Source organism: Momordica charantia (assembly GCF_013281855.1).
Source record: "Momordica charantia cultivar OHB3-1 chromosome 10 unlocalized genomic scaffold, Mcharantia_2.0 BLBB01000010.1, whole genome shotgun sequence".
NCBI lineage: Eukaryota > Viridiplantae > Streptophyta > Magnoliopsida > Cucurbitales > Cucurbitaceae > Momordica > Momordica charantia.
The window spans coordinates 20,302,485-20,330,405 of NW_028275158.1; the positions used below are offsets into that span (position 1 = coordinate 20,302,485).

Consider the following 27,921-nt stretch of genomic DNA (forward strand, 5'->3'; position numbering starts at 1 on the left):
TATTTAGTATACATTTTAAAAATAATACTTCACTCTACGTGTTAGAAAAAACGGAAAACATGAACAAGAAACCAAAAAAAACTTGATTTTATTGTTAAAAAAAAAAGAGAGAAACAGAAACATGTACCAAATGCTATGTTTCCAACGAAAAACAAGAAACAAGCAACGCAAATTTTACGAATCGAGCTCTGAGATGCTCATGAACATAACTCAACTCGTCAAGACATCACTATTTCACGTCCGTGAAGGTTCGAAAGATTCAAATTTCGAGACGAGTTACTAAAAAATGATGAAGTCTCTAAGGACATCCACATTAGTATTTTCCAAGGGGAAAAGGAAAACAAAGACAAAACCCTCCTAAAGCATAGAAATGGGAGATTTGAAGTGGAAGTATGAAGCAATTTGGTGTGGTGGAGAAGTGAGAAGAGAAGAGAAGAGAAGGGAGAAGAAAGTGGTAAGAAAAAACATTTTGGTCTCTTCTAATCTTCAAATTGAGAGGCAGTGGAGCCCTCCCCCTCCCCTTCCCCCTTCGCCTGGTTTTGGGCTTTCTGAAATTAGCGAGAGACAACAGTATCCCACTACAAGGGAGCGAGCGAGTGACACAGAAAAATAAAAAGGGCCAACATTTTAGAATTCACACTAAAAAATTGAAAAACAAAAAAGAAGTCCCAAGAGAGAAGAGAGAAGAGAGAGAGAGTGAAGGGCGTACACTTTATTGCCTTTTTTTATGATGTACGCATCCATGGCAGAACAGAGAAGGCCACAGACCACTGCTACAACACAAGGCTAGAAGAAATCCAACCCAACTCCCCAAGTGATAAGAAAAGAGAGGAGAGAGAGAGAGAGAGAGAGAGAAATAGGAGCTGAAAATGGAGTTAGAGAGAGAGAGATGAAGATGGAAGCGAGGAGGAAGAGGAGGTTCTGGGTTTCTAGTGAGAAGAAGAAATGGGGAATTTGAATCTGTAGTGAAATGGGGTTTTGATTTTGAAGGGATTGGATTCGATGGCATGCAAGGAGAAATGGTGGGTTTCAATTTGAAGAACCCTTTGAGCGAAACCCTGTGGAATTTTGTGTTGTGGTTGTCCGACGACGGCGTTTTTAGGGCGCTCTGGGTATGAGGGGTAGTATTTCGTTTCACTTTCAGGGGAAGAAGAAGGGGGAGTTTGAGATTTCACCTTCTTCTCCGATTTGCTCTGGTTTTGCAGAAAAGTGGGTCAAGAAAGGGCAGAAGCAAGAAATAGAAGACAAAGAAGAGGAAGAAGAAGAAGGGGTTTCTTATTTTCTTTTACCCAACAACGAACCCACCTCCGTTCTTCATATGAGAAGCCCCAGCCCTCCCACATCGGCCTCCACTCTGTCTTCTTCCTTTGGCGGCGGCGGCGGAGCTTTGACGGAAAACACCGGCGGATGTGTTCCTTCTCTTCCCCCGGAGACGCCTGCTACGTCGGGGATTGAACCTCTGGCCGGTGGGACGGCGATTTTTTCCGGTGCGTTAGAGCGATGTGGGGTTGGATTGGAAGATTTGGAGAGTATGTGGTCGGAGACGGCCGGGCCAGAGCAGTCGTTTCTCCGGTGGATCGCCGGGGATGTGGAAGATCCCACTCTGGGGATTAAGAATCTTCTGCAGAATGGGAATCTGGGGTTTGATTTTGAGGGCAATGCTGGTATCGGAATCGTCGATCAGGGTTCCGAATTCGACCCCCGGGTCCGGTAATGTTCTTGCCAACATCAATCCTAATTTATCGTTTCCTCTTCCTGTTTGTACTGGGTTTTCGGACGTTAATGGGAACAAGTCTTTGAGTAGAAGCTCTTGTGGGGTTGTTAATTACAAGAGTTCTAGTTTGGGGATGAACAATCGCCATGGAAACTTTAATGTGCAGAGCCCCATGTTTTCTGGGTCTGTTGAGAATCTTGTTGTTCCTGTTTCTGGTATGGTTTATCCGCAGCAGCTTCAGCCGTTTGAGAGCTTAGATGAGAAGCCTCAGAATTTGAACCCTCAGGTTATGATGAACCAGCATCAGCAGCCTCAGAATCCAAGCTTTTTTGTGCCGTTGATGTTTGGTCAACAGGAACAGCAGCAGCAGCTGCAGCAGCCTCAACTGAAGAGGCACAATTCGAGTGGAGTCGACCTCCCGAACGGGCAGATCCCAAAAGTTCCGTTTATGGATCCAGGGAATGAGATTTTTCTGAGGAATCATCAGTTGCAGGTTCAGCAGCAGCAGCAGCATTTGGGTTATCCGCCAGGGTTGCAGTTTCTTCCTCAGCAAAAGGCATTGTCGCCGAAGCCGAAAGTTGTTGGGCTTGGCGGTGATGAAATGACGTATCACAATCCCCCACAGCAACATGCTTTGCTCGACCAGCTCTACAAGGCAGCGGAGCTGGTAGGGACTGGGAATTTCTCACACGCGCAAGGGATATTGGCGCGGCTCAATCACCAGCTCTCACCTGTTGGAAAGCCCCTTCAAAGGGCTGCTTTCTACTTCAAGGAGGCTCTTCAATTGCTCCTCCTTATGAACAACCCAGTTAATCCCCCTCCACCTCGCTGCCCGACACCGTTTGATGTGATCTTCAAGATGGGTGCTTACAAGGTGTTCTCGGAAATTTCCCCGCTCATTCAGTTTGTGAATTTCACCTGCAACCAGGCACTGCTCGAGGCCCTTGATGATGACGATCAAATTCACATTGTAGATTTCGATATTGGTTTCGGAGCTCAGTGGGCTTCGTTTATGCAGGAACTGTCCTTGAGGAACCGGGGTGCACCATCGCTAAAAATCACTGCTTTTGCCTCTCCCTCCACTCACCATCCGATTGAACTCGGGCTTATGCGCGAAAATCTTACTCAATTTGCTAATGACATTGGAATAAGTTTTGAGTTCGAAGTGGTTAACTTTGATTCTTTGAACCAGAACTCCTTTTCCTTGCCATTTTCTCGAGCAAGCGAAAACGAGGCTCTTGCAGTAAACTTCCCTCTATGGTCCACATCAAATCAACCAGCACTGCTACCGTCTCTCCTCCGTTTCATCAAGCAACTCTCGCCAAAAATTGTGGTTTCCTTGGACCGGGGGTGTGATCGAAGTGACCTCCCATTCCCTCAGCATTTGCTTCAGGCACTTCAGTCCTACATTAACCTCCTGGAATCTCTGGATGCCGTTAATATGAATTCGGATGCTGTGAACAAGATCGAGAGGTTTCTTCTGCAACCAAGAATTGAAAGCACTGTTCTGGGGCGGCTTCGGGGACCTGAAAGAATGCCCCTTTGGAAGACACTCTTTGCCTCAGCCGGGTATACACCAGTAACATTCAGCAACTTCACCGAAACTCAAGCGGAATGTGTAGCAAAGAGAACTTCTGTGAGGGGATTTCACGTCGAGAAACGCCAGGCTTCCCTAGTCTTATGCTGGCAGCGCCGGGAGCTCATCTCTGCTTCAGCTTGGAGGTGTTGAAAAAAGGGGAGATTGGGGTTCTTACCAACTCTTATTATGGCAGAGGTTCCGATTTATCTACTTCTATAATTAATCATCAATAATATTGAACTGTTTTGTGGTATCTCTTAAGTAGCTTTAACTTTCATTACTTGTCATTCTTGCTACAATTTCTGCCCTCGATTCATTTGAGTCCAGACAGACTAGCTTCCTTAGTGTAACTAAAAATCTAACTACAAGCATGTTAGTAGTATATTATTTCTTTTGCAAACACTGGCATTGTTGCTCTGGTATTTCGTCTTCTTCGTTTCGTGTTTTATTGCTATCAAATGCACGTTTTTCTGGCTATGTTGGTTGCTGTACTTGTTCAAGGACAAACATGGAACCTTGTTTGAAAGGAAAAAGAAATTATCAAGGTCAAGAAAGGAAGTAGCGGTGACGACGTGCATTCTAGAAGTGTTCTGTTTTATCGGGTAATTATGTGCTCTTAACTTTTGGTGTGATAAATTTAGTTCTGCATTGGTCTCTGGTTCTCTTTAGCTGCTTTGAAATTTCTCATAAGTGAATAACTTGTTAGAAGATAACATTTGCAAAATCACTCTCTTTGATGATGTGAAGGTGTAGTTAGAACTCAGCTGAAGATAAAAAAAAGTGTAGTTTTGGCTTTAGCTTTCTAACTTGTTCTCACTCCTCACCCTATGCTCATGGCCCACCCTCCCTGGCCATCGGGGAGGCTTCGTCCGCCCCAAGTCTAGTTCCAGGAGATAACAATAGTTTTAAACGAGTAGGTCATCTCAGGTCCTTACTAACAGAGTGTAGCGTCGTGGGTTCTTGCTTGAACTTAGAACATAGAGTCTCCTCTGAACGCAAAATATGAACATGGGCAATCTGCTAACTGGTTGCTTAGTTTTAGTTCTCAGGAGCTCAGCCCCAATGTCGTCGTTTCGAAGGACGAAGGCATCAAATCCGAGTGTATTCACTATAAGTTCATGTACCTCCCCATAAGATGCACTTTTTCTTTCGATGCTGCATATCTTGTAGCTTAGATTTTGCAAACATTGCTAGTTTGGGATCACTACTCCTTAGGGTTAAAGATGACTTAGAATCACTCCAAACCGCTAAAGCGAGTATAGTTCAGCAGTAATTGATGTATATCTCCAACCAAGAGGTTGTGAGTTCGATTCTCCATCCCCACATGTTGTGTTAATTTTTTGATCGACCGGCACACACAATCTCGACTGTTTTGTCAACACAGTTGGGGGGATCCAGTTTCAACTTTAGCCTACTCGTCCTGTTCGGTCGAAACCCGAAAAGCTGATAAACTATAGTTTCATCTCATTCACACTGCTGCTAAATTAGTTAAATGTATATATATTGTTTTTCTAGTTTGAATGGTGTTATAAATTAACAATATTATTCTCTCAAAGTGGTTGTCTTTTTGCACATTGAATATGAGATTTTTCTGTATGGTTATGGGAACAGGTACTAATCAAGCCACATGGGTCTTGTTTGGATGAAGCCTCCTTCAATTCTTTACTCTTTTTCTTTAGTATGTCACTTTGGAGCCTTCCAAAAACACCCTAATTTTCTATCCCCTCTTTTGCATCTTTCTTAATTCTTAAAGCTTAAAAAAAAAAAAAAAAAAAAAAATTCATGTAGCTTCATATTTTATATACATAGCTTCAATAAAGAAACAAACAACTTTATTATTGAAGGGAACATGGCATGTTTGGACAGTGACAAAGATTAATCACATTTTTATTTTTATTTTGCTTCCCTCCCTTTTCTTTGTTGTAATATTATAATTTGTGTTTGGTTTCGGATGTTAGTCGTGCGCTTATTTGGACACCGACTTATCGTCTATCTCTGTCGTGTCCAAAGAAAATGTACGAGGTAAGAAAATTGTTTACGTTGTTGAATGTGTAGGGATCAAATTGAAATTAGATTGTTTTATTTATTTATTTATTTATCTCATTTATGTTTTTTTTTTTTTTTTGGTATCAATCATAACAAGATGTGATACAATGATTCTGTGGGGGAAATGTGGATGCTGTCTAGAGTTATGTTGTGATCAAAATTATAGGAATTGGATAAAAATTTGATCAGTTTTCTGAGAGAAAATGAATGGTTGTGATTTGTTTTGATTATTTATTTATTTTTTTAATATGATTTTTAAAAATAATAGATTTGTTTTTAGATGGTGCAAAAGTACATAGATCTGCACAAGAGAGTTGCTTTCATGAGCCATATATGATTGAGTTTCTTGGGGGGAGGAATGTGACAAGGAGTGATCAAAATGGAAAATATTTTTAATTTTTGTTTCTTTTTCAATAATGAAATATCTATTATTTTTTGTTGCTCTTTATGGGTTTTAATTATTTAACTAGAAATAGAAATGATAATCACTTTTTTCATTTTCTTTTCTATTGATTTTTCAGGATTGCAAATCGAAATCCAAAAAACGAACTAAGTTGAGTCGGTCTCAACTAGTGTCATTTGGTATTTTTTTGCACAAGGTTACGTGGATGTATATTTCTAGAAAAATCATAAAGATTAAGAAATTCATAAAATATATTAAAACGAATCAATAAACATTTCACCTTTTTAAAATAAGATAAAAATTCTTATTTTTTGCCCACATTAGTGATATTTTCTTACATGTCGTTTTTCAATATTGAATATGGGATTAAAAAGTCGATCTAAGCAATACATGGCTAGTGTGGGAAAAAAACGAGGGTTTGCCATCATTCAAACTTAGCTATACACACGTTGAACAAAAACGCGGTAAATCTTGAAGAGTTAGTAAAAGAAAAGTCGAGACTCGATCATATAAAACTATGGGTAATCTTTAGAGGTTGAATTTAAATGTTGAGGTTTAGTAGAAGGGGGAAGAATCCAACCCAAAAATATGAATGTCAGTCACATGAAAGTTTTTTTATTTTTTTTTGGGATGAAAAGAGAGGGGGATTGAAGATGGATAGAGTATGGGATTGGGTGAGCCATTAATTTTGTTGGGTGGGTTTGTGGTCCACTGGGCCACCCATTTGTGAGCACAAACTCTTGGCTTATTTGAAAAAGGAAAAAAAAAAAAAAATTCAAACTTCCACCCTTATCTTCTTGGGCCAATCAGGAAAATAAACAAATATATATATACACCCGCACTATTTTGGTTGGTTGGGCAACTCGAGCATAGTTTAACTGGTTATGATATTTATCTACAACTAGAAGATTATGAGTTCAAATCCTCACTCCACATATTGTACTAAAAAAATATATTTTGATTCATCTACTCTTAACTTCAGTTCGTTTTTATTTAAAATTATGATTGAAATAAATGAGATAAAAATAAAAATGGATGGAATAAAGTTGTCACTTTTAAAAGTATACGACCAAGATAAACCTTTCAGAAATATAGGGGCTAAAATGAACGAAAGTTAAAAATATATGAACCAAAATAAACTGATATCTTTTTTCTTTTGAAAAGAAAGATAAAATTATAAATGTTGGGAGGAAGTTCGGGCCTACAACCTGAAAGAGAAAACATCGGTGCTTGACTATTTGAGTAGAAATTCACCTTTATACTTGGCAAGGTGTATCAACAAATTGAACTCTAGACTTAGATAAGTGTGGTAATTTTTATTAACCAATTCACCTACTAATTTTACCGAAAAACAATGTAAAAATCTCTATAAATTAATCAATTTCAATGAAAATCGGTTTTGTATAGAATTTAGTTTGATCACTACACAAAATTGACCACCGAATAATTCTACCAAAATCTACAAGTTTCAGCAAAAAGAATCACCTTTAGTGTCATTCTTCTTTGAACCCACATGAGAGTATTTATCTTTTTCAATTTTAAAGTAAAAATTGCAATGCTTATCCAAGTTTTAGGTGCAAGTGGCAAAACTGAAAAATCTAAGGTAAATTTGATACACCTTATTAAGTTTAGGGGTAAAATTTGATTTCTTTTCTTTTCTAAACCTTGCATGTACCAGAGATAATTTTAAGGGAAAAATATAATTGGTACTCGAGATTTGAAGTAGCTGTCTATTTAGTTCTTCAAGTTTTAAAATGAACAGTTTTAGTTCTTGAGATTTGAAATATATAAGTTTCAAAAACGACATTTTCTATCCGTGAGGTTTGAGAATGGTTCTAAATGGTCATTTGGCCGTTTGTGGTTTTCTCTCTCCCTCTCCCATCTCCAGCTAGCCGTCACCGCTGACAAACTGCTCGCTGACACTGCACTTTCTCTGTCGTGTCGTTGATGCATCCGTCGATGTCGTTGCGCCATGGTTGTTCTTTCTCCTTTGTAATCTCTGGTGAGATCATGCAGTCTCCCTCTCTCATTCGTTCTAGATCTTGAACGAATGAGAGAGAAATGTCCCCTCCGCTTTGCAGTCGTCGGTAAGAGGAGGAGGTCTCCCTCGTTCAAAATCTGGAATGATAGAGAGAGGGTGATCTCCATTTCCCTTTGCAGTTGTCGGCAAGAGAAGGTTGTCTCCCTCTCTATCTTCTTGTTGGTGCGAATGGCACGGAACGACGACATATGGAGAAGTGAAGTGACGGTGGCGGCCGATGGTGGCAATGATGTTGGTTGGAAATAGGAAAGAAAGAGAAAAGGAAGAGGGAGAAAATCATAAATGGTCAATTAACGGTCAAATGACCATTTAAAACAATTTTTAAAACGTGAGTGAGAGACAAAAAGTGTGCCTTTTCTAAGGTCAAGGTCTAAATAGACACATATTTCAAACTTTAGTTACAAAAAATGTACATTTTAAAACTTCAGGAACCAAATAAATATCTACTAAACCAAAAGTTTATTTTTCCCTCATTTTAATTATAAAAATTTGATCTTCTAAATTTGAGTAATTGGTGGAAAAGTAATATTATATACCCCTGGAAATTTAATTACATAATTACCATAAAATTTAATTAACCAAATCATCCATAAATAATAATAATAATAATAATAATAATAATAATAAAATTAGGATTTAATTTAACAGAATTAAAATTTGAGAATTTTTCATATTTTACCTTTGTACCGGGTCGAATGATTTAATTTTAATTTTTAATTTTATAAAATGGAACTTTAAACTTATAATTTTTTTTTCTATTTTACTTTGTTTAAATAAAAAATCTAAACAATTTTAAAATAAAAATAAAAACTTTTTTTTTACAAATTTTTTTATCTACCTGTAAATATTTTTTCTCTTTTAACATATATCAACCCGAATCTAGCTCAACTAATTCAGGTATATATCACTAACCAAAAAGTTGTGGGTTCGAATCTACACTTTCACATGTTCTTGTACTTAAAAGAGAGAAAACAAAACTCGATTACATGATTTAGTTCCTTAATTTGGTGGTTATGTATCCATTTACAAATGTTGGTTGATTTGGCCGCATGACAAACATATAACAAGGAAAAGTGGACAACTAGGTAAAATAAAGTGAACATATTTTAAAGAACGAAAGTTGACATTCGAACCTCCTGACCTTTAGTTAATTTTAACCATTGATGTTAAGCTTAAGTTGAAAACACTATCTTTGAAGCAACATATCAAATCTCATTTTTTAGGTCAACCACTCAACTGGTGAAAGCATATATCATCAACCAAAAAGGTGGAGTTCGAATCTCCACTCTCAGATGTTATTGAACTTAAAAAAATCTAATTGTTACCGTACAACTGTTTACCTAATTTATTCACTATGTTTAAGTGGGTGGTAGCAACAATCCACTAAATTAACTATCATTAACCTATCTTGAAAAAAGAAAAGGAAAGGAAAAAAAAGTTGAATATTTGATCTCAACACATTCATTTTTTTTCCAAGATCATCAAGTATGAGTGGGTTGAGATTTGAACCTCTGATATCGGAGAAGAGGATTACTTTATATCTCAACTAATTGAGTTATCCCCAATTGTTTAACTGTTTTTTTTAATAAAAAACTCCCATTAATTAAAGTATTAAATTCCCCATACTTTGATTTTTTTTAGTTCCTACCTTTTTGTTCTTTAGAAACGAATTAATATTTTTATAAACCCTAATTTAAACCCCAATTATATGGTGTGGGGGAAATAAAATATATATTGAGGCATGAGATGGAAGGGATGATAAGAACATGAACCCACGATGACATAACTTAACATAGCAATTTTCTTTATACTTTTTTAAAGTTAAAACCCATATCTCTCCCTCTCTCTGTAATTTTGTTTTCATTACATTAAAATGATGGTTATCAAGAAATTTTGAAAATTAACCAATCCCCTGAATACGATAGATTCAGAGGTGGCTAAAGAAGTCGAAGGAAGAAAGAGGAGAAGAATTCAGTTGATTGGTAACCAGAATACCCTATTCATAATACACTTAAAAATATCACAAATGTCAATTCGAAAGACACGAATTATGAAGGACTCGACCTCTCCCCATTGTATCTTTCGTGATTATATATTGAACTTAAGAGAAAGGGTTATGATACAAGTATTTCTGAATGATACAAATTTTTCAGATTAGATGAGAATTTGAGAGTGACGTTGATAATCTATAATACATTTCAATCTAGGTTCATAAATTATTTGTACTATAGTTTTATAATTTTTGTAAATGTTTCCATGATATAGGAAAAAATTAATTAATAACTTCAATTTTTAAAATATTAGCAACTACTCATTTTTATTTTGGAAATAGTTACAAAAATCACATTTAGAAGCAAAAAATTAATTGGTCTCCGGTTGACTTTAATAATTATGACTAAATCGTAAGTATCACAGTAATCATTTTTTTTTTCTTTTCGACATAAATTATCATAACAATCATTACTATCTGACAAACATCGATTAACACAAATTAAACTTAGTCATAACCTGAAAAAAGGGATAAGAAAAGGAAAATGAAACTCAAAAAAAGAAAAAAAAAATATATATATATAGCCTTCATTATTATTCTTGTACGAAACCACGAAAGATGGGTTGTTGAGAGAGGAATTGTTCTTTCTTTGGATTATAAATTTAGAAGAGAGTGAAATTAGAAAAATAAAAATAAAAATAACTCAAGTTGGAATATATTAAGAAAAAGAGATGATCAAAGATTGTGAAAGAAAAAAAAAAAGAAATTTTCAAAAGCTTCATTGGAATTTAAGGCTTTAAAGTAATTGATTAATTTAATATTATTCCATCCCTAGGATTTAAATTAGGCCTTAGAAAAACAAAAAGCAAAATTGAACTGGTCTATATAATTAGGCTGCCTAACTAGATAGAGAAAGAGAGAGAGAGAAGAGAGAGAAGAGAGAGAAGAGAGAGAAGGCTAAAACTTGAAGAACACACTTGGAATTTTTCATCATCTTCTTCACCATGAAAAACCTCCATGGCCTCTTGAGAGCGAGAGAAAGGTGATTGTGGTAATGCGAATCCACCAGGGTTGGCGCGGTATCACTTGTCGATCTTGGCCCAAAGAAATCACGAGATCTCTAGAGCTTGATTGTGGTAATGCGAATTCACTAGTACGTGTTGACGATATCATTTATCAACCTTGCTCTAAAGACCAATCACGATATTCCTAATCCTGACCTTGCCTCGAAGACCAATAACGAGATTCCTGATCCCAACCTTGTCTCAAACAACAATCACGAGATTCAAAGCTAATCCACCCGTGGCAACAATACCAATTATCGATCTTTCTTTACCACCATTAACAAGGAGCGAATGAAGCAATCACTTTTATTTTATGAGAATCTAACACCTCCTTTGGTAAGAATTTCAAATTGCTTTTACTCTCACACACACACACATATATATATATTATTTACTCTCTTCGAAAAATAGATTTATGTTTTTGTGAACAATTCTAATAGAAATGAGTTCGTAATCTCATTGCAACAAGTTTGGAAGAAATACTAACACGATCCAACCGAAACAAAAAAAAAAGTATATAATTTTTTTCTCCTACTTGTTAAAATTTTATTGGTGGTCATTAAAAGACGGTGTTGACCGATAAATACTTAAATTTTTTTTTTCGAATTACAAGAAATTAATTTGATTTTTTTGTGTTGTTTGATAGTTTCAGGTGATTGTTATAAATGCAAATATGGGTTGCAATAGGTGTCGCCAAAGAGTTTCTCAACTTCTTTCCAAAATGTCTGGTAATTAATTAATTATTCCTATTATTTTTACCCATGCCTTTTTTTTTTCTCTTTAAATTTTTATAATCATTACACATTATAATATATATTTCCCCATAATTTTAGGTCGAAAATATATTACACCCACATGCATGCTTTATGTAATTTTCAATCTTTTTTAAACAAATTTGAGGTAGCTTCAATTATAAATTTAATTCACGTGGTTTGAGTATTATGTATATTTATTAGTCTTCTAATTTTAAAACGTTTTAACTACCTTTTCAAGTTGGATTATGCTTCTATTTGATCCGTTGTAGTCAATGCTATTAATAAAACATATGTTGCTACGTCGACATGTCCATTAATCGGTCTAAACTATTTGTCACGTCATATCAAATTCAGCCAAAATAGTAAACATGTCATATAAAAATTTCTTTAAGGAGCTAATTGTTTGGTGGGAGTCCAAGATTCTCATCGGTCGGACATTTGAATTTTTACGTTACAGGATACAAATGGCATCTTGAGATATTGAAATATCTTAGAATGTCCAATCGAGAGGCATCTTAAAGAGTCTTTGATGCTCTCTCTTGCGACATGGGTTAAGTTTCTAAGATTTCTCATCACATTTTTACCTTTTTTTTTTCGTTTTTTCATTTTATATTTTTTCATCAATTTTATATTTTATATTTTATATTTTATAATTGAATTAAATTAATGATATTTACGTATAAAATAAACTTCATTTAAATTTATAACATCCCAATTTTGTTTGAATGGAAAGTTTAGAGTGCTATCTTCTATTTGTTTTACCTTTTCCAATAATTCTTCAATATTTTTGTACTTTTGTGAGTTTCCCCTTTACACATCTATTAGAATTGATCTTGTTTAGTTATTTGGTTGGTAAATTCTCTTAAAATTTATATATTAATTATATATTTCAAAACCAAAATTTTACGAAAATGAATATTGTAACTCTCATTTTTTTCCTTTCTAATTTGATAATGTAGGAACATATAATCCAATAAAAATATCATCATTATGAGTTTCTTTTTTTTTCTTTGTGAAAAAAAGTTCAAGTTCAAATTAAAATTAAAAGTAATAGTTAATATTAAATATTTTATAAAAATCTCAACTTAATATAAATTAATTTATTCAACAAAATAACATTTAAAACCAATATAAACTAAATTGATTAAAAGAATGTTAAATGAACAAAAGTATAAATTACATGAATATTCGTAAATTTTCCTTCAATATAAAGGTTTTATTGGGAACCACGACCCTAGTTATTCAAATATTTTGAGATATCATTATCAATTTTTTTCAAAATAAATATGTCTATTTAAAGTTGTAGGACATCCCCTACGTTATTGGTTATTTTATAAATAGAAATATTTATAAAATTTAGGAATATTATTGAAATTTTTAAAAGCCATAAACTAAATAGTTAGTGCTGAAAGTACCTAGACTAATTTAAAGTGTGTTTAGGGTGAGTTTGACGTACCTTATAATTTAATTATTTAAAAAAACGTATATCCTTCCTAAAATACTTTTTTATAAAATGATTTTAATTAAAATACTTGTGTGTTTGTTTAAGTTTTCTAAAAAGTAATTCTAGTCACAAGTTTGTTTGGTTACACTACATCTAAAAAGTTATTCTACAGAGGTCAAATTACCGTGAAGTGATTCTCGGTAAATCAACTTTATATAATCATTTTTTGGGTAATCAACTTTAAAGTGATTCTTCCAAAAATTATTATAAATCCATTTAATTGTTGTAAAATGATATTTATTTGTTATCAAATACTCTAAATTTTATTAATAAACTTTTTTTTGGCCCTCCACATACAAACACACTTTTATTAAGTTAAGGTGACTTAGATAACTAAAAGTGCCTTTAAAATTTTTAGAATATTTGATAATAAATATTAAAAAAAATAGGATTGTTTTAAAACATTTTCTAGAAAATATACTCGAGAGATGTGTCTCATCCAAAAAGTTATTTTAAGACAATTGACACACTTACAGTTTAAGCATTCGACAGAAGCGAAAAAAGTGCTTCAATTAAAAGATATACCAAACTCACCCTAACTTAGATATAATTTGAACCTTAAACTTTATTTTGAGCACGAAAAATGAAAATTATATGCTAAGAAAAGGTTAGATAAGTTGATACTTGCATACGCATACATTCTCTACGTACATGTATATATATACATACCTACCATATATACATGCATTTGCACTCATTTTTCTTTATCAATTTAAAATTTTAATTCTAATTTATCTCCTTGATCTAAATTTATGTACATCACATTTTACTATATGCTAGAAATGGGGTATTAATTTTGTCTTTGAACTATACATAAATTGCAATTTTTTATTAGACTTGGTTTTCTAAAGCATTTTTGGTAATATGCAGAATTTAATTGAGGTTACCATAGATGTGACAAAAAACCAAGTGGTTGTCAAAGGGAATATCAAGTTTCAAAGCAAGAAAGAAGAAATTAATGTTCATTATTCCCAAGTGAAGGGTGGTTCTCTAAAATCCATCTCTCTCGAACTTTCAAACCATTGCTTTTAGATTTGATATTTTTCTTTATTATATATATATATATATATATATTTTTGGCTCAAATTAGATATATTGCACAAGTGTTTGTATTCAATTTGAAACATTAGGCTAATATTCATCGTTGTTGGAATGATTACCTTATCTAATTTGATATTAAACCTACATTAACTCTTGGTGTGAAATTGTGAGTAGTCTTTACGAAGGAAGGATGAGGGGGAAAAAATTCTCTTGATTGGAGAGTTATGTTCCGTTTGGTGTTTGGAATTGGTAAAAAATGATTTAAAATTCCAAGATTTTAAATTAGGAATATTATTCAGAATTCCTAATTCCTAATTTCCACGATTTTAAATTGAAATTAAAATTTTTTGTTTGAAATTTACGAGAAAGGTAAAGAAAGTATAACATTTTAATATTATGCTCTTAATATTTACCGGATATTATATTATTAATAATATAATATTTTAATAGAACTATTGATTTCAACCTGGAAAATAAAAACAATTCAATCAAATCAACCTAACAAAATTGAAACCAGTCAATATCACCTTTATTTTAAAACCTAAACTAAAAAAAACTTGCAAATGTATTGATTCAAATATTAAACAAAAAAGAATTAAAATCAAACTATTTCAAACACAGCAAGGTGTTTTTTTTTTAATCATAGCTATTTTACTGCTAAAAAAACAAAAGCAAAACGAAAAAAGAAGAAAAATCTATTGAATAAACATAAACATATAAAATATAACAATATTGAGATATAAGGAAAATTAAAAACAAAAAAAAATAAAAAATGTACCTTAATTTATTTGGATGGTAATAAAAAAAAATGTGGAAGAGTCAGTTTATAGGTATTAGAATAAATAAATAAATAAAAAATTACAGCCCACGGATCAAAGTTTGAAACTAGATGAGGTTAGAGTGATAAAGTATTTTTTTCACCAAAAAAAAAGCAAAATAGGAATTTATTACGTTTAAACTTAAAATCCTAGATCCAATATTGGTATAAAAACAGAATTTGAAATAGATTTGAAATTATTTTTTTATTTATCCAAACACGTAAAATGATTTCAAACTTCAGAAAAGGGGTTAAATTGAATATAAAATTATCAACTCCCAAAATGTAGAGGAGATCAAACTTTGACCACATGCCTATTGAAAACGGAGTGGGGATAGTGTTTATAACTTGAAGATGAGAGCACGATACTACAGATTTGAAGTCCTAGACTCTCTCTAATTAAAAATTTATGATGAGCATAAGAATTCTTAAAGTACTACGAGAACTTAGAGTGCAATTTTTTTTCTTAAGATGGAATGAATGGTATATCGTAGCAAACTTGATTTGAAAAACGAGCGAAACGTGATCATATTAATTTTATATTCGAAGTTAATTTTTCAATATGTGATTTGTATGTAATGATCGACTTAATTAACAAAATTTAGTCCATTCAAATATATTATTTTAATTTTTACCTTTTAATTCGATAATTGCAACTTTTAAAAATTCTAATAGATTCTTTTATTCACCAAGCTGTTATCTACCCAAGTTTCACAACAAAATCTTATTCATTATAGAATAATAAGTAAAAAAATATTGCGTTTTGCTTCTGTAATTTTTTGAATGGATAAAAAGTTTTTACTAGTCGAACGTTATCTTAATCTTTTAAGAGTAAAGTTGAGAAAAGAATGTAGGTTTGGAGGAAGGGTAAATAAAGTTTCATAGGAAAGAGAAGTATCCATGCTACTTTGATCAAGGGTATTTAAGCAAAGTCAAAAAAATCATTTTTTATCAAAGGTTACTTAAAAACCTTGAAAAATTTAATCTTGATATAGTATATTTGAGTGAGATTTTTATTTATTATTATTGTTATTTTTTTGGAAGATTGAAAAATATCTTTACTAAGGTTATTAAACATTAAAAAAAATATCATTTTTCCTTTCTCTTTTTTTTTTTTTTAAATCAAAGGTGGTTAAAAACAGTCGGAAAAAAAAAATTTTGTTACAAATAATAATATATATTTTTTTGAGAATACAAATAATAATATTTCTATAATTGTGACTCTAGTACAATCGCCTGCCCCTCTTTAGCCACCCAGCCCTAGAGTCACCGCCGCCCACCGCCCGTCGCCGTTGAGCCGCCGCCGTCCGTTGCTGTCGAGCCACTGCCGCTCGTTTCCTAGTGCCTCATCTCTCAGGTATCTGATTTTCCCATTTTCTTCTCGCAGTCCCTTCCGATTTCCGATTTCCATTTTCATCTGGTTGTTTCGTTGGGAGTGTTCTTCTCAGAGCACGTTCTGCGATAATCTAGGGCGTTACGTAAGTTTATATTTCTACTCTCTAAATCCTACTTCTCGATGATTGGGCCTTAAAACCACACTCCATTAATGGCTGTTTTTCTGAATCTACTTGCCGCCTTCGACTCGACGGTACCACTCTCTTTTTCTACTTCAGTGTCTATGGACGAATCTCTCTCTTTGTAATTCTCTCTTTTCGAGCACTGCATTCCCCTGTCTTTTTTGTTTGTTTCGAACAATTGGGTTTTTTGAGATTAGTTACATCTTTTTTTTTTTTTTTTTTTTTGGGCGATTTTGGTTGAAATGGGACGATAAATCGACCTAAGCACGGAAAGGAGCTTAGAAATTTAATGAGGTTTGAAGATTTTATTGGTTTGTTTTCCTTTTCTTAGTGTTGTAGACAAAGTTCCCAGCGCTGTTTTAGGTTTCTATAATCCGTTTTATATTTACCGTATGATTGCTCAAGAACTTTAGAGTTCTATGGATTTAAATTGGAATACGTCTCAAGCATCTGAGTTAGAGGAAGATTTTGTTGCTTTGAAGTAGTTCTATTCATACTATTTGGTTTATTTTGGCTAAATGGTCTCAATAGAGGTAATGGGAGAAAATCTGGGAGAGTTGCTTATACCTCTTCTTGTTGTAGTTTATCCAAATTCTTCTGTACTTATTCTATCTCCTCTAACTTAGCCAATTGAAGAGAATTGAAGGGTATTTTGTACATTTAGTTCTTGTTCAATGCATATAACTTTTATGCATTCTTGTTCAATACTGTCTTAGTATCTATGATCAGTCCTCTTCCTGCTTAAAAATTCTGCAGGAGTTTCTATGTTTGCCCTGATCTCTGTATGGCTGTAGAGGTGGCTTATATATATATGCTTATGTATCTTAGCTGGACTCTGAAATTCTTTGGATTTAGAACCGAAGGTCGACTTGATGGATCTTGATCCTTAACTATATGTGGAGAGGTGAATTATTTTTATGCTTTATCTTAGCGTGACTTTGATTTTATGGTTTTAGAATGAAATGTGGATTTCAGTGTCATAACGATCATACTCCTTTTATTTTATGAGGTTATATTACTTCTTCATTTTTGCAACATTCAGATTTGAGAAATGGTACCACTTTAATGAACTGCTTGCTTATCAGAACTTTAGTATAATTTGGCATATCAGATTTGCCTTAATCTGCATTGATATTGCTATAAAATTGTGAAAGTTCCTTTCTAAATTCTTTGTTTAACGATCTACTTGATATTACTCTTGTCTTACTAGAAAAAATATTATTTTTGTCTTTAAACTTTTTTTTTACATTTATAGTCAGAACTCAAATCATATGCCTCTCAAGTGATTGATGGTACATTTGACATGAACGAGAATGAGATCTTGAGCGATGTCTTAACTTCAAGAATTTGAACGACAAAGAATAGTTGAGGTACAAGGATTCAAAAATCAAATTATTGAATTAGAAAATCGTTTTGAGTATCGATTTCAAACAATGATTGTTGAGATGATGTGTAAAGTCTTAAAGTAAGGTTAGAAAATTTAGGTGTAATATCAAAGAAACGTGAATATATATATATATTTGTTTCTAGGACTTGAAATATTTGTATTAGTTGAATTAGTTTTAGAAAGACCGTGACGATTTACGTATTTGCTTATTGAATGCTTTTGCAGGAACTATTTAATTATTTTGCTTGTGTAGATATAGTCTAAAATTTATAAATTTTAACTAGGTAAAGTAATTTAATTGTTCTAAAAAGAATTTAATATTAATTTAAAATGCTATTGATTCTACTTGATCTTGATCCTCTTCACTGTCAGTTGTATTTAATCCCGCATAGCCATTATTTGAATAGAATATTGGTGTTGTAATTTCATCCTGTTGGACCATGTCTTTTATGCTACTTCATGTTTCTGAGTCCTCATTGTTCGTCGCCAGGTCTACTACATCAACTCAGTTTGGTTTTAATGCCTTGCTGTCACTAGCATTACGTTTTAAACATGATATGGGGACGGTCCTGTAAATTTTACCTCTCGCTGAAATTCAAGAGATCGGTGACTACTTGTACTGTGCCAATTGATGCTCCAACTACTTTGAGTTCCACTTGTGCTAGTGAGCATAAGACTTTATGCTATTCCTTAGTAGAGCAGCTAATTGGTCGGGGCTTGTTTTCGTCGGCGCAACAGGTGATACAGCGAATCATAAGGCAATCTTCTTCAGTTTGTGAAGCTATTTCTATTGTTGATTTCGCTTCTGAACGGGGTTTGGAGCTTGATTTGGCCAGCCATGGTGTGCTTTTCCGGAAGCTTGTCTATTCTTCTAGGCCCCAGTTGGCTGAAGAGCTGTTTTATAACAAAATTATAAGCGGAGGTGCGTATCCAGATCCTTTGGTTTTGGATTATATGGTCATCTGTTTTTGTAGGCTAGAAAAATTTGAGGAGGCACTGGCCCATTTTGATCAGCTCATTTCATTAAACTATATCCCAAGTAAAGCTTCATTTAATGCTATTTTTCGGGAGCTTTGTGCACAAGGAAGGGTTTTAGAGGCATTCAACTATTTTGTGCGAGTGAATGGAGCTGGTGTTTACTTGGGGTATTGGTGTTTCAATGTCTTGATAGATGGGTTATGCTATAAGGAGTATATGGGGGAAGCTCTTCAATTGTTTGATATTATGCAAATCACGAATAGGTATCCTCCGACACTGCATTTGTTTAAGTCACTGTTCTATGGTCTTTGTAAGAGGGGGTGGTTGGTGGAGGGCAGAGTTGTTGATCAGAGAAATGGAGTTCCAGGGTCTATATCCAGACAAGACGATGTATACTTCTTTGATTCACGAATATTGCAAAGAAAAGAAAATGAAAATGGCAATGCAAGCCTTTTTTAGAATGATAAAAATAGGTTGTAAGCCAGACAATTATACATTAAATACATTGATCCATGGATTTGTTAAGCTGGGTTTAGTTGACAAGGGTTGGTTGGTGTATAACCTGATGGAAGAGTGGGGAGTCCAACCTGATGTTGTAACTTTTCACATCATGATAAATAAATATTGTCAAGAAGGGAAAGTTGACTCTGCATTAGCAATTTTTAATAATATGGTCAGCTGCAACTTATCACCTAGCTTGCATTGTTATACAGTTTTGATCAATGCACTTCACAGGGATAATAGGTTAGAAGAAGTGGATGTATTTTCTAGGAGTATGTTGGACAGCGGAATCGTACCTGATCATGTGCTGTTCTTTACCCTTATGAAGATGTATCCAAAGGGACATGAACTTCAACTTGCTTTAACAATTTTAGAGGCAATTGTAAAGAATGGGTGTGGGTTTGATCCTTCTATAATCTCATCCTGTAAGAAGTTGCAATCATCGAGCAATTTGGAGAAAAAAATTGAAATGCTGCTGCAAGAAATTTTCGATAGCAACTTGAATCTAGCAGGTGTGGCATTTAGTATTGTCATTAGTGCTTTATGTGAGATAGAAAAATTGGATTGTGCTTTGGATTACCTGCATAAAATGGTTAGTCTTGGATGTAAGCCTTTACTCTTTACTTACAATTCTTTAATTAAGTGTCTTTGCAAGGAGGGGCTTTTCAAGGATGCCATGTCTCTAATTGACCTTATGCAGGATTGTGGTTTGCTTCCCGACACTGCAACATATTTGATTATTATAAGTGAACACTGTAGGCAGGGTAATGTAAAAGCAGCATATTATACTCTGGAAAGGATGAGTGAGAGGGGGTTGAAACCAAGTGTTGCTATTTATGATTCAATCATTGGTTGTTTAAGTAGGAAAAGTAAAATTTTTGAAGCAGAAGGTGTTTTTCAGATGATGCTTGAGGCTGGTGTGGATCCTGATAAGAATTTGTATTTGACTATGATCAATGGATATGGTAAAAATGGAAGGCTTCTTGAAGCCCGTGAATTGTTTGAGAAAATGGTTGAGAATTCTATTCCACCAAGCTCTCATATTTATACAGCACTAATCAGTGGCTTGGTTAAGAAAAATATGACTGATCAAGGATGTTTATATCTAGGAAGGATGTCAAGAGATGGGTTTTCACCTAATGTTGTATTGTATACTTCTCTTATCCATCATTTCCTGAAGATGGGGGAGGTTGAATATGCTTTTCGACTAGTTGATCTGATGGAAAGAAGCCAGATTGAACCTGATGTTATCTTCTATATCACCTTGGTTAGTGGTGTTTGCAAAAATTTAATTGTCAACAAAAAGAGATGGTGCATGCTAAGGGAAGAGAAATCAGATGGCAAAAAGTATGTTGTTCCATTTGCTCCATGAAACAACTCTTGTTTCAAGGGATAGTAATGAAATAGTCTCTGCAAATTCTATTGAGAAAATGAAATTCTTGGCATTGAGACTTCTCCAGAAGGTTAAAGATGTAAGCCTTGTGCCTAACTTGCATCTGTACAACAGTATAATATGTGGGTATTGTAGGATGGATAGGATGCTGGATGCCAATCATCACCTGGAATTGATGAAAAATGAAGGGTTGTGTCCAAACCAGGTTACTTTCACGATTCTTATGGATGGGCATATTCATGCAGGTGATGTTAACTCTGCCATTGGGTTGTTTAATAAGATGAATGCAGATGGGTGTATTCCAGATAGAATTGCATATAACACTTTACTAAATGGCCTTTTGCAAGGAAGGAGAGTACCTGATGCATTGTCCCTCTCATATTCAATGCTTAAAAGAGGGTTTTCCCCAAGTAAACTAGCTTACCATAACATACTAAAATATTCTTGAGCATGTGATTCAAGTGGCCGTGCCTTCAAATTTTGTGAAGCATTGATATATATGATAATCTTTCACCTCATTGGTAAAGATGCAAATCAGCTGCCCACATCCTGTGTGAAGAAAATAATTGTATGCAGCTTCTTGTTTTGCCTTTAATTTAAAGGTTGAGAGGGGCAAGCATCAGGACACTAAACAAAGAGGCTTTTGGCAGAGTCATGGTTTTATGAAGAGATGAAATTAGATTGCTCGTCCTGGTATACATGCATATCAAGACAGACTCATGCAGGGAACAGTCATTGAAGTGGAGGTTAGTGGAGGATTCTTATTAGTTCTCTTTAAAACTGTCCTTTTCTCTTTCTAATCACTATTTATGTTATTGCAGATGTTTGGTCATAGTTTCTCGACTTAAGCGTGATCCTTATCTGCATCCCTTTCCCATGGAAATCTTGAAATTTTCAGTGTTTATGATGAAAAGGTAGCTTATTCAAAGCTTACATCTATCAGGCAGTTTGAACTATTAATTTACTTCAAACATCGAATTAAGTTTTGTTTACCAATGTTTGCCTTATTACCTTGTACATGATGAATGGAGTCACATGCCATATAGATTATCTTTGTTTACCCTTGCGCTTAGGTTGTTCTTTTTGTGAGTACTAACACAAGATCTCCATTGTTTCTTATAAAAAAAAGATTATTTTTAAAAAAGAAACAAAAACTCGTCTTTTGAACTTTACACGGTATTAAGTACTTGAGTTGAGTGAAGCTTGCAAGACCCTTCCAGTAATTAGATATATTGATTTACATCTATAATTTGAACAAAAGTAAGACATTGTTACCTGTATTTCAACGGTTAGGTCGGATGTCCTTCATGAGACAGAATGACGTGTTGAAAATTTTAAGAGGGTTTTAGAGCTGTTTGTCATCTCTGTATGAATATCCAGAATTGATGGCATTAAACTCCTTATAATTCTTTTGACATCATGGCTCAATTTGAATTTCTAAAATTGCATACACATTAAAGAATTAAATGATTTTGCTATGTTTATTTTGCAGGAAGAATGAAGTATTTATATTTTGGTTCAAAAAGTAACTCAAGTGCTCTGCATCTCCAGGAGACAAATAAACTTACAAGAAGGAGCATATACACTTGTAAGATATATAAACTATTTAAATATCTGTGTTGCATTAAGAAACACTTTGTTTGAATTTATTTGTTGGTGTTCAACTTGGCATCTATTCCTTCTTTTTGCTGATATATTTTTGTCAGAATATTGAGAAGGTTTATATTTGGTTATTCTCATATTTTAGGATACTTTGATTTGAAAGGGCAGTCCCTTTTTATTTTTTAAATGTCTAGTATATTTTCTTACTTATGTTTTGTCTGATTGTCGAGTTTGCCCAGCTGCAACCTTGAAGTTAAGGTATGGGACAACACTATATAGCAGACATATAAGATCATGCAGCTGGAGTTGTTAGAAGAAGGTAACTAGTTTTTTGTCCATTATATATCTACAGCTTGTGATTGTTTTATAATAACTAGGGAAAGGTTAGGAAGATACCCTCTTTTCTTTTAAAATATTTGGATTTATGTAGCTCGATTATTGGTAGTTGATTTTTGTCATGAACTATATTAATATACAGCGCAAGTAACTTTGGAAGGTCTATCGTGATGCCAAATTTAAAGCCACCCATCACTACAACAGCCGCTGGAGTTGCTTATCGAGATTATTTCTCGAAACCAGTGTCATCTAGTAGCAACTTCATTCCTCTTATTACCCTTTATTTGACAGATACAATGAGCCCTAACAAGATCAAGCTCGCAAGTAAGTCTTGGCTTGTAACATGAAATGAATTAGGGGAGGAAATTTGCTATTAACTTTTTACTATTTTTTTTGTATAGTTGTATCTAACATCATATTTAGTTATTCTTTGAGGTTGTGTTCTATTAGTTTAACATGATGCTTTCACAGGAAGAAGTGGGGCTGTTTATGTTGTACAATTGTATCCTGTTGGTATAAGATCGTGTTGTGATTTATTATCGAACCGATTTGTCTGTTGCACTCACACTGCAAAAATATTGCCATCGAAAGGACTATGATGGATCATTTACGTCATTGTCATCACTTTCTAGCGATGTAAGAATAATGTGAAAAAACGATAGTCCTCGACACTGTTGGATAACGATGAACGATGATGACTATTTCTTCAAACCTATAAATCCATTTGTGCTAATGTTACTGAATACCAGATTTGGAACAATGTCTCACTTTCTCTAATTGTCATGTCTTTGCCTTTACTAAGTTTACTACTAAGTTTTTCTTCTTAAAGGACAAATGTTTGATAGCTTGATACAGTATATGGTCTAAAGTGCTCCCCTTGATTAAATTATTTATGGTCTTGTCATTGATGAATGACAATAATCTCAATGTTATAATTAGTTGATCATTTTCACTTGTGTTTTCTCTCAAATGTTACAAATTGCCATATCTTCCTGTGTCTTTCCTTTCCTTCATTATCTCAAGGGATCAATACTATTAGTGTTAACGGAAGATGATACTTTATAGTATTTCATAGTTTGATAATATGAAGTTGCCTGTCACGAGTTCTACTTTACAATGTTACCTATTTCATATTTAGATGTCATGGAAGGTTTTGGTTGATACTTATTATTATTATTTTTTTGATGGTTAAGAGAGAAAATAAAGTTTTTATGATGACTCATCCCTCACCAACATGTTTAACCAATATGATGGTTAAGAGAGACAATACAAGTTTTTTTGTCCATTATATACCTACCCTACAGTTTTTAACCTAATTTTCTTTTTTCCAATTTATATATATAAATTACTTGTCACTTTAATCTATTTAGTGCTGGTAATTTCAAGACTTTTTTTTATTTTTTAATTTATATGTTGTCGTTAGTAATATTTTTAATATAAATTGTTATATCGTTATCTTTTTTTATTATTTATATATCATCAAATTTCCGAGATTCGACTATTCTTATTTTATACAATTTTGAATTTGAAATTTTGCATTGGACGGCCCACGGTTTTAGTTGTTCAGTGTTGCGGTGTTCTGATTTTTCATATCAAATATGAATAAAAATTAATAAAAAAATATTTTTAGGTTTTTAATAAATAAAAAAATTAATTACATAAAAAACTATAATTCTTATAAATAAAAAATTGTATTTGCTATTTTTGCTAAATCTTAAACTAAGCCCCCTGAATGAAAATGTTGTATTGCCCATCGTAGTGGATAGTCATTTTCTAAGTTATTGGGGATTGTTAGATCAATTAAAGGGTGTGTTTGGGAGTGATTTTGGTCATGCTAAAATCACTTTTACGATTGTCAAAATAATTTCCCTCTCCATTAATCATGTTTGACAAATTAAAAAAATTGATTTTTAAGAAAGCTTGGAATCACTTTAAATTGATTAAAGTATCATTTGGATGGTAATTTAAAAAAATCAATTATACTAAAATCTCTTTTATTAAAATCACTCATTCTACTATCATGGAATGCTAACAAAGATTCATTGGCAAATTTATTTTTCAAAAGAGTTGTGTTATAGACTTATGATTTATGTTCTCTTGTGAAGTTTAAAAACAATAGGAGGCTCTCATTCTTATTGTGTATGAATTTTGTGAAGGATGGTGGCAACGCACGTGTAGAATATGCTTTGGTCTTACCCCAAGTAACTTATATAAACCCGTTAAAAGACATTAGCATATAAAGCATCCTCCCAAATCAAAAACTTTCCATGTGGGACAAGGGAATTTACAAAACATTATTTTTTCTATTGTCATTCCTTAATATTTGTTTTTTTACAATCTCATGATTGGAGGTATATGTCAATTACCACTGAACTATGCTCACTTTGGCTTGAAATATTGTTTATTGGTAAAATTAGAGCTTTACCATCAATGCTCCATAAGAGTGCATGCTGCTAGATTGAATTGGTTAAGGAGAAGTAATTACCGAAGAAAGATGGTCGATTACATTTCTCTCGATTGATACGGTAAAAAAACCAAATTCGTGTTTATGGAGGCTTGCATCCTAGTTATTGAGGATGTCATGGGTATTACGATTGCATGACGCAAGCAAATTTCTTTTTGAATTTAATTTTGTTTATTTTTCATGGTGAAAACAAAAATAAAGTTTGATCTTTTACATATATATATATATTTACTTGTTTGATTTGTACTTGAAGTTTAAAGATATTATATTATACGTATTTTAAAATTTTTAATATTTTGTGAGCGTGATATGAAGTTAGATTCCTTCATGCTTAACTATGAAAATTATCTAAAATTATGGTCTAAACACTATTAAAATGATGGTCCTAACAATTTATAGCTGCTATTAAAATTTAATAATAGCATAATCTAATTTTAATAGTATTAGCATAATTGTAAAAAAGAAAAATGCTATAAAAAAGTAAGTTATTTTCCATAATATCGACTGAAAAAATGCTATGCGATTTTCATAATAACATTTATTAAATTTAAGCTATAAAATGTCTTTCATAGCCTTTTTTTTAAAGCTATAAACGCTTTTGACAATGCTATGGAAAGATTTTATAACATTGATTAACATTGAAATTATGGTATCAAAAACATGCTTTTCATAACATTTGGCATAACATGAAAAAATATTATTGGAAAGTCCATTGCCTACCACCGCCTCTCGAAGACACTATGGAAAGTCTATGATAGGCTTTTTTTAACACTATTGTATGTGACATTTGTTGTAGTGGCAATTGATGTTCGCTATTTAGGGCGTAATCTTTTGCAAACTCATCTTTCTCCTCAAGGTGGAAACTTATAGCAGTTGTAGTTTACTGGAACGAGTTATATGGTTTGGATAGGTCTAAGTATGGCTGGGAAAGATTTTTGAGCTTGCAAAACAAATGAGGAGGGGTAAAATCTTGAGATCTTAATTTTCGACTCAATTATTGTCATATAATCAAAATAAGAGATGAAATTCCAGATTGAATAAATAACCAACCTACAATAAGACGCAAATGGAATTCTTAATTCCATTCTCTAAGACGAACGAATGACTTATACAATTCATACAGACAAGCATGAAAGACGAGCGAAAACCGATGAATTTACCTTCAGCCGCCGACCGACTAGACCCAGTCAACCACTTATGATGACTTCGCCCTTACCTACCTTTACTAGAACCTCTCCTTCACCTTGTAAGCTCGGTAAAGCGGTTGAGATTACCTCATTCACCCCTTTCATTGTTATTTATTTGGCGTGGGACTGAAATGGATGTAAGGTAGATAACTATTTCAGTGGAACTGAGATCTTCCTTCTTGTTGATTAAATTCAATCTTTTCCCTAAACCTCCAATATTTTGTTGCTGCTAAGAAAAATCTTTGCTCTTAAGCGCACTGTTCGTGCAACTATCACAGGCTTTAGTGATGCCGTGAGAGATGATTATTCTCCCCAATTGCTTGATAACTCAGATAACCTTACGACAAATGCAATACATTTACCGATGTGCTCTGATGAATCTCCTGTCTAAACGTTATAGGAGTAACGTGTCTTTTCCCTACCGATAAATAGTTTCAATTGAATGACCATGACTATCTTTTTATTTCGTTTTTTCATCGTCCTTTTATTTAGGATTTTGGTTTGAAAAATAAATGATACCCGTCACAAGTAGTAAAACAGAATGGATATTCCGAGTATTGATCCTCGGAGACAAAAGAAGTTTTTTTAATAAAATGATGTTGATCAGTGACTTTGCAATTGAATTTGGGGTAACAAATATCAAGGATAATGTTAGTTTTGGTATGTTAGGACTCAATGTAAACCCAGTCCAATTACCTCGAATTAGCTAAAAATACGACAACTTCTTCCAACTAGGCGCCTCTATTTTTCATCGATTTTGTTTCACCATCTTCTTATGTCTTAGTGATTTTGAAGGTATAAGTTCATCCCTAATATATGTCTATTAGAAAATTGAACTTAATTTAATAAAATCCAACTGTAACCTAGGTCGAGGTCCTATGTTTAAGCTACCCGAGCGAAATATTTCTCTCCAAATTTAAATCATTAAAGTTGTAAAAATGTATCAACCCTTCAATATTGATCATTGGTTAAAACATTAATTGGTCAAATCAAATTTTAACTTTAGAAAATAACCTTAAGTGATAAAAGAAGAGAAAAACGCGTTCTTGAATGGTTCAAAACATATACTTATATTACATATCCAATTCCAAGAGTTAGGCAGTTTAAAATGTATTTCAAGGCAGGTGGAAGTACATTCTTCTATCTTCCACAGGTTTTGATATTCAAATATGAAGTCCTGTGACTTTTTTCAGGCACTTTTCAGTTACTTTGTGTTTTAGCCTATTACTAGGATGTTTTTATTTTTTTTTTAGAGTTTGGGCCTTTTTCTTACCACAAACTGTTAATTATTTCATTATCGCTATACCCATCATTTTTCTTTTTCTATTTTCTTGGTGGATCAAAGATGACAAGTTATTATTTTATTCTCCATTTTACTTGAGAAAATATTGAATGAATTTATATAATTTTTTTTTCTAATAATATATTGAATGCTTTATTTTATAATGTAATAGATAATAAAACTTTGTTTAATATTATTGCTGTAAATGAATTTATATAACTTTGTTTCTCTAATAATAATATTGAATGTGATGTAATAGATAATAAAACTTCTTTGATGTATGTAATGATATAGTTAATATGTCAAGTTGGTATGTTTTT

The 27,921-nt window shown here is 33.2% G+C and overlaps 3 protein-coding genes across 3 annotated transcripts; all 3 read left to right on the plus strand.

Annotated features, from left to right (window-relative positions):
- The first annotated feature begins 620 nt into the window (after nt 1-620).
- Nucleotides 621-3,693, plus strand: LOC111021374 (uncharacterized). The gene is given in 2 exon segments (XM_022298321.2): nt 621-1,698; nt 1,700-3,693. Coding segments are annotated over 2 exon segments (2,328 nt in total). The 5' UTR covers nt 621-1,114; the 3' UTR covers nt 3,444-3,693.
- Nucleotides 3,694-10,660: 6,967 nt separating this feature from the next.
- Nucleotides 10,661-14,281, plus strand: LOC111021388 (Heavy metal transport/detoxification superfamily protein). Its single transcript, XM_088118934.1, has 3 exons — nt 10,661-11,173; nt 11,484-11,565; nt 13,968-14,281. The coding sequence occupies exons 1-3, from the start codon at nt 11,129-11,131 to the stop codon at nt 14,126-14,128; spliced, it is 288 nt and encodes a 95-aa protein (XP_087975060.1). The 5' UTR covers nt 10,661-11,128; the 3' UTR covers nt 14,129-14,281.
- A 1,878-nt stretch (nt 14,282-16,159) lies between these two features.
- On the plus strand, nt 16,160-23,212 carry LOC111021369 (Tetratricopeptide repeat (TPR)-like superfamily protein). The gene is given in 8 exon segments (XM_022298316.2): nt 16,160-16,311; nt 18,349-19,169; nt 19,171-20,667; nt 20,669-21,476; nt 21,552-21,644; nt 22,223-22,318; nt 22,572-22,651; nt 22,811-23,212. Coding segments are annotated over 3 exon segments (2,766 nt in total). The 5' UTR covers nt 16,160-16,311; nt 18,349-18,410; the 3' UTR covers nt 21,179-21,476; nt 21,552-21,644; nt 22,223-22,318; nt 22,572-22,651; nt 22,811-23,212.
- The last annotated feature ends 4,709 nt before the right edge of the window (nt 23,213-27,921 follow it).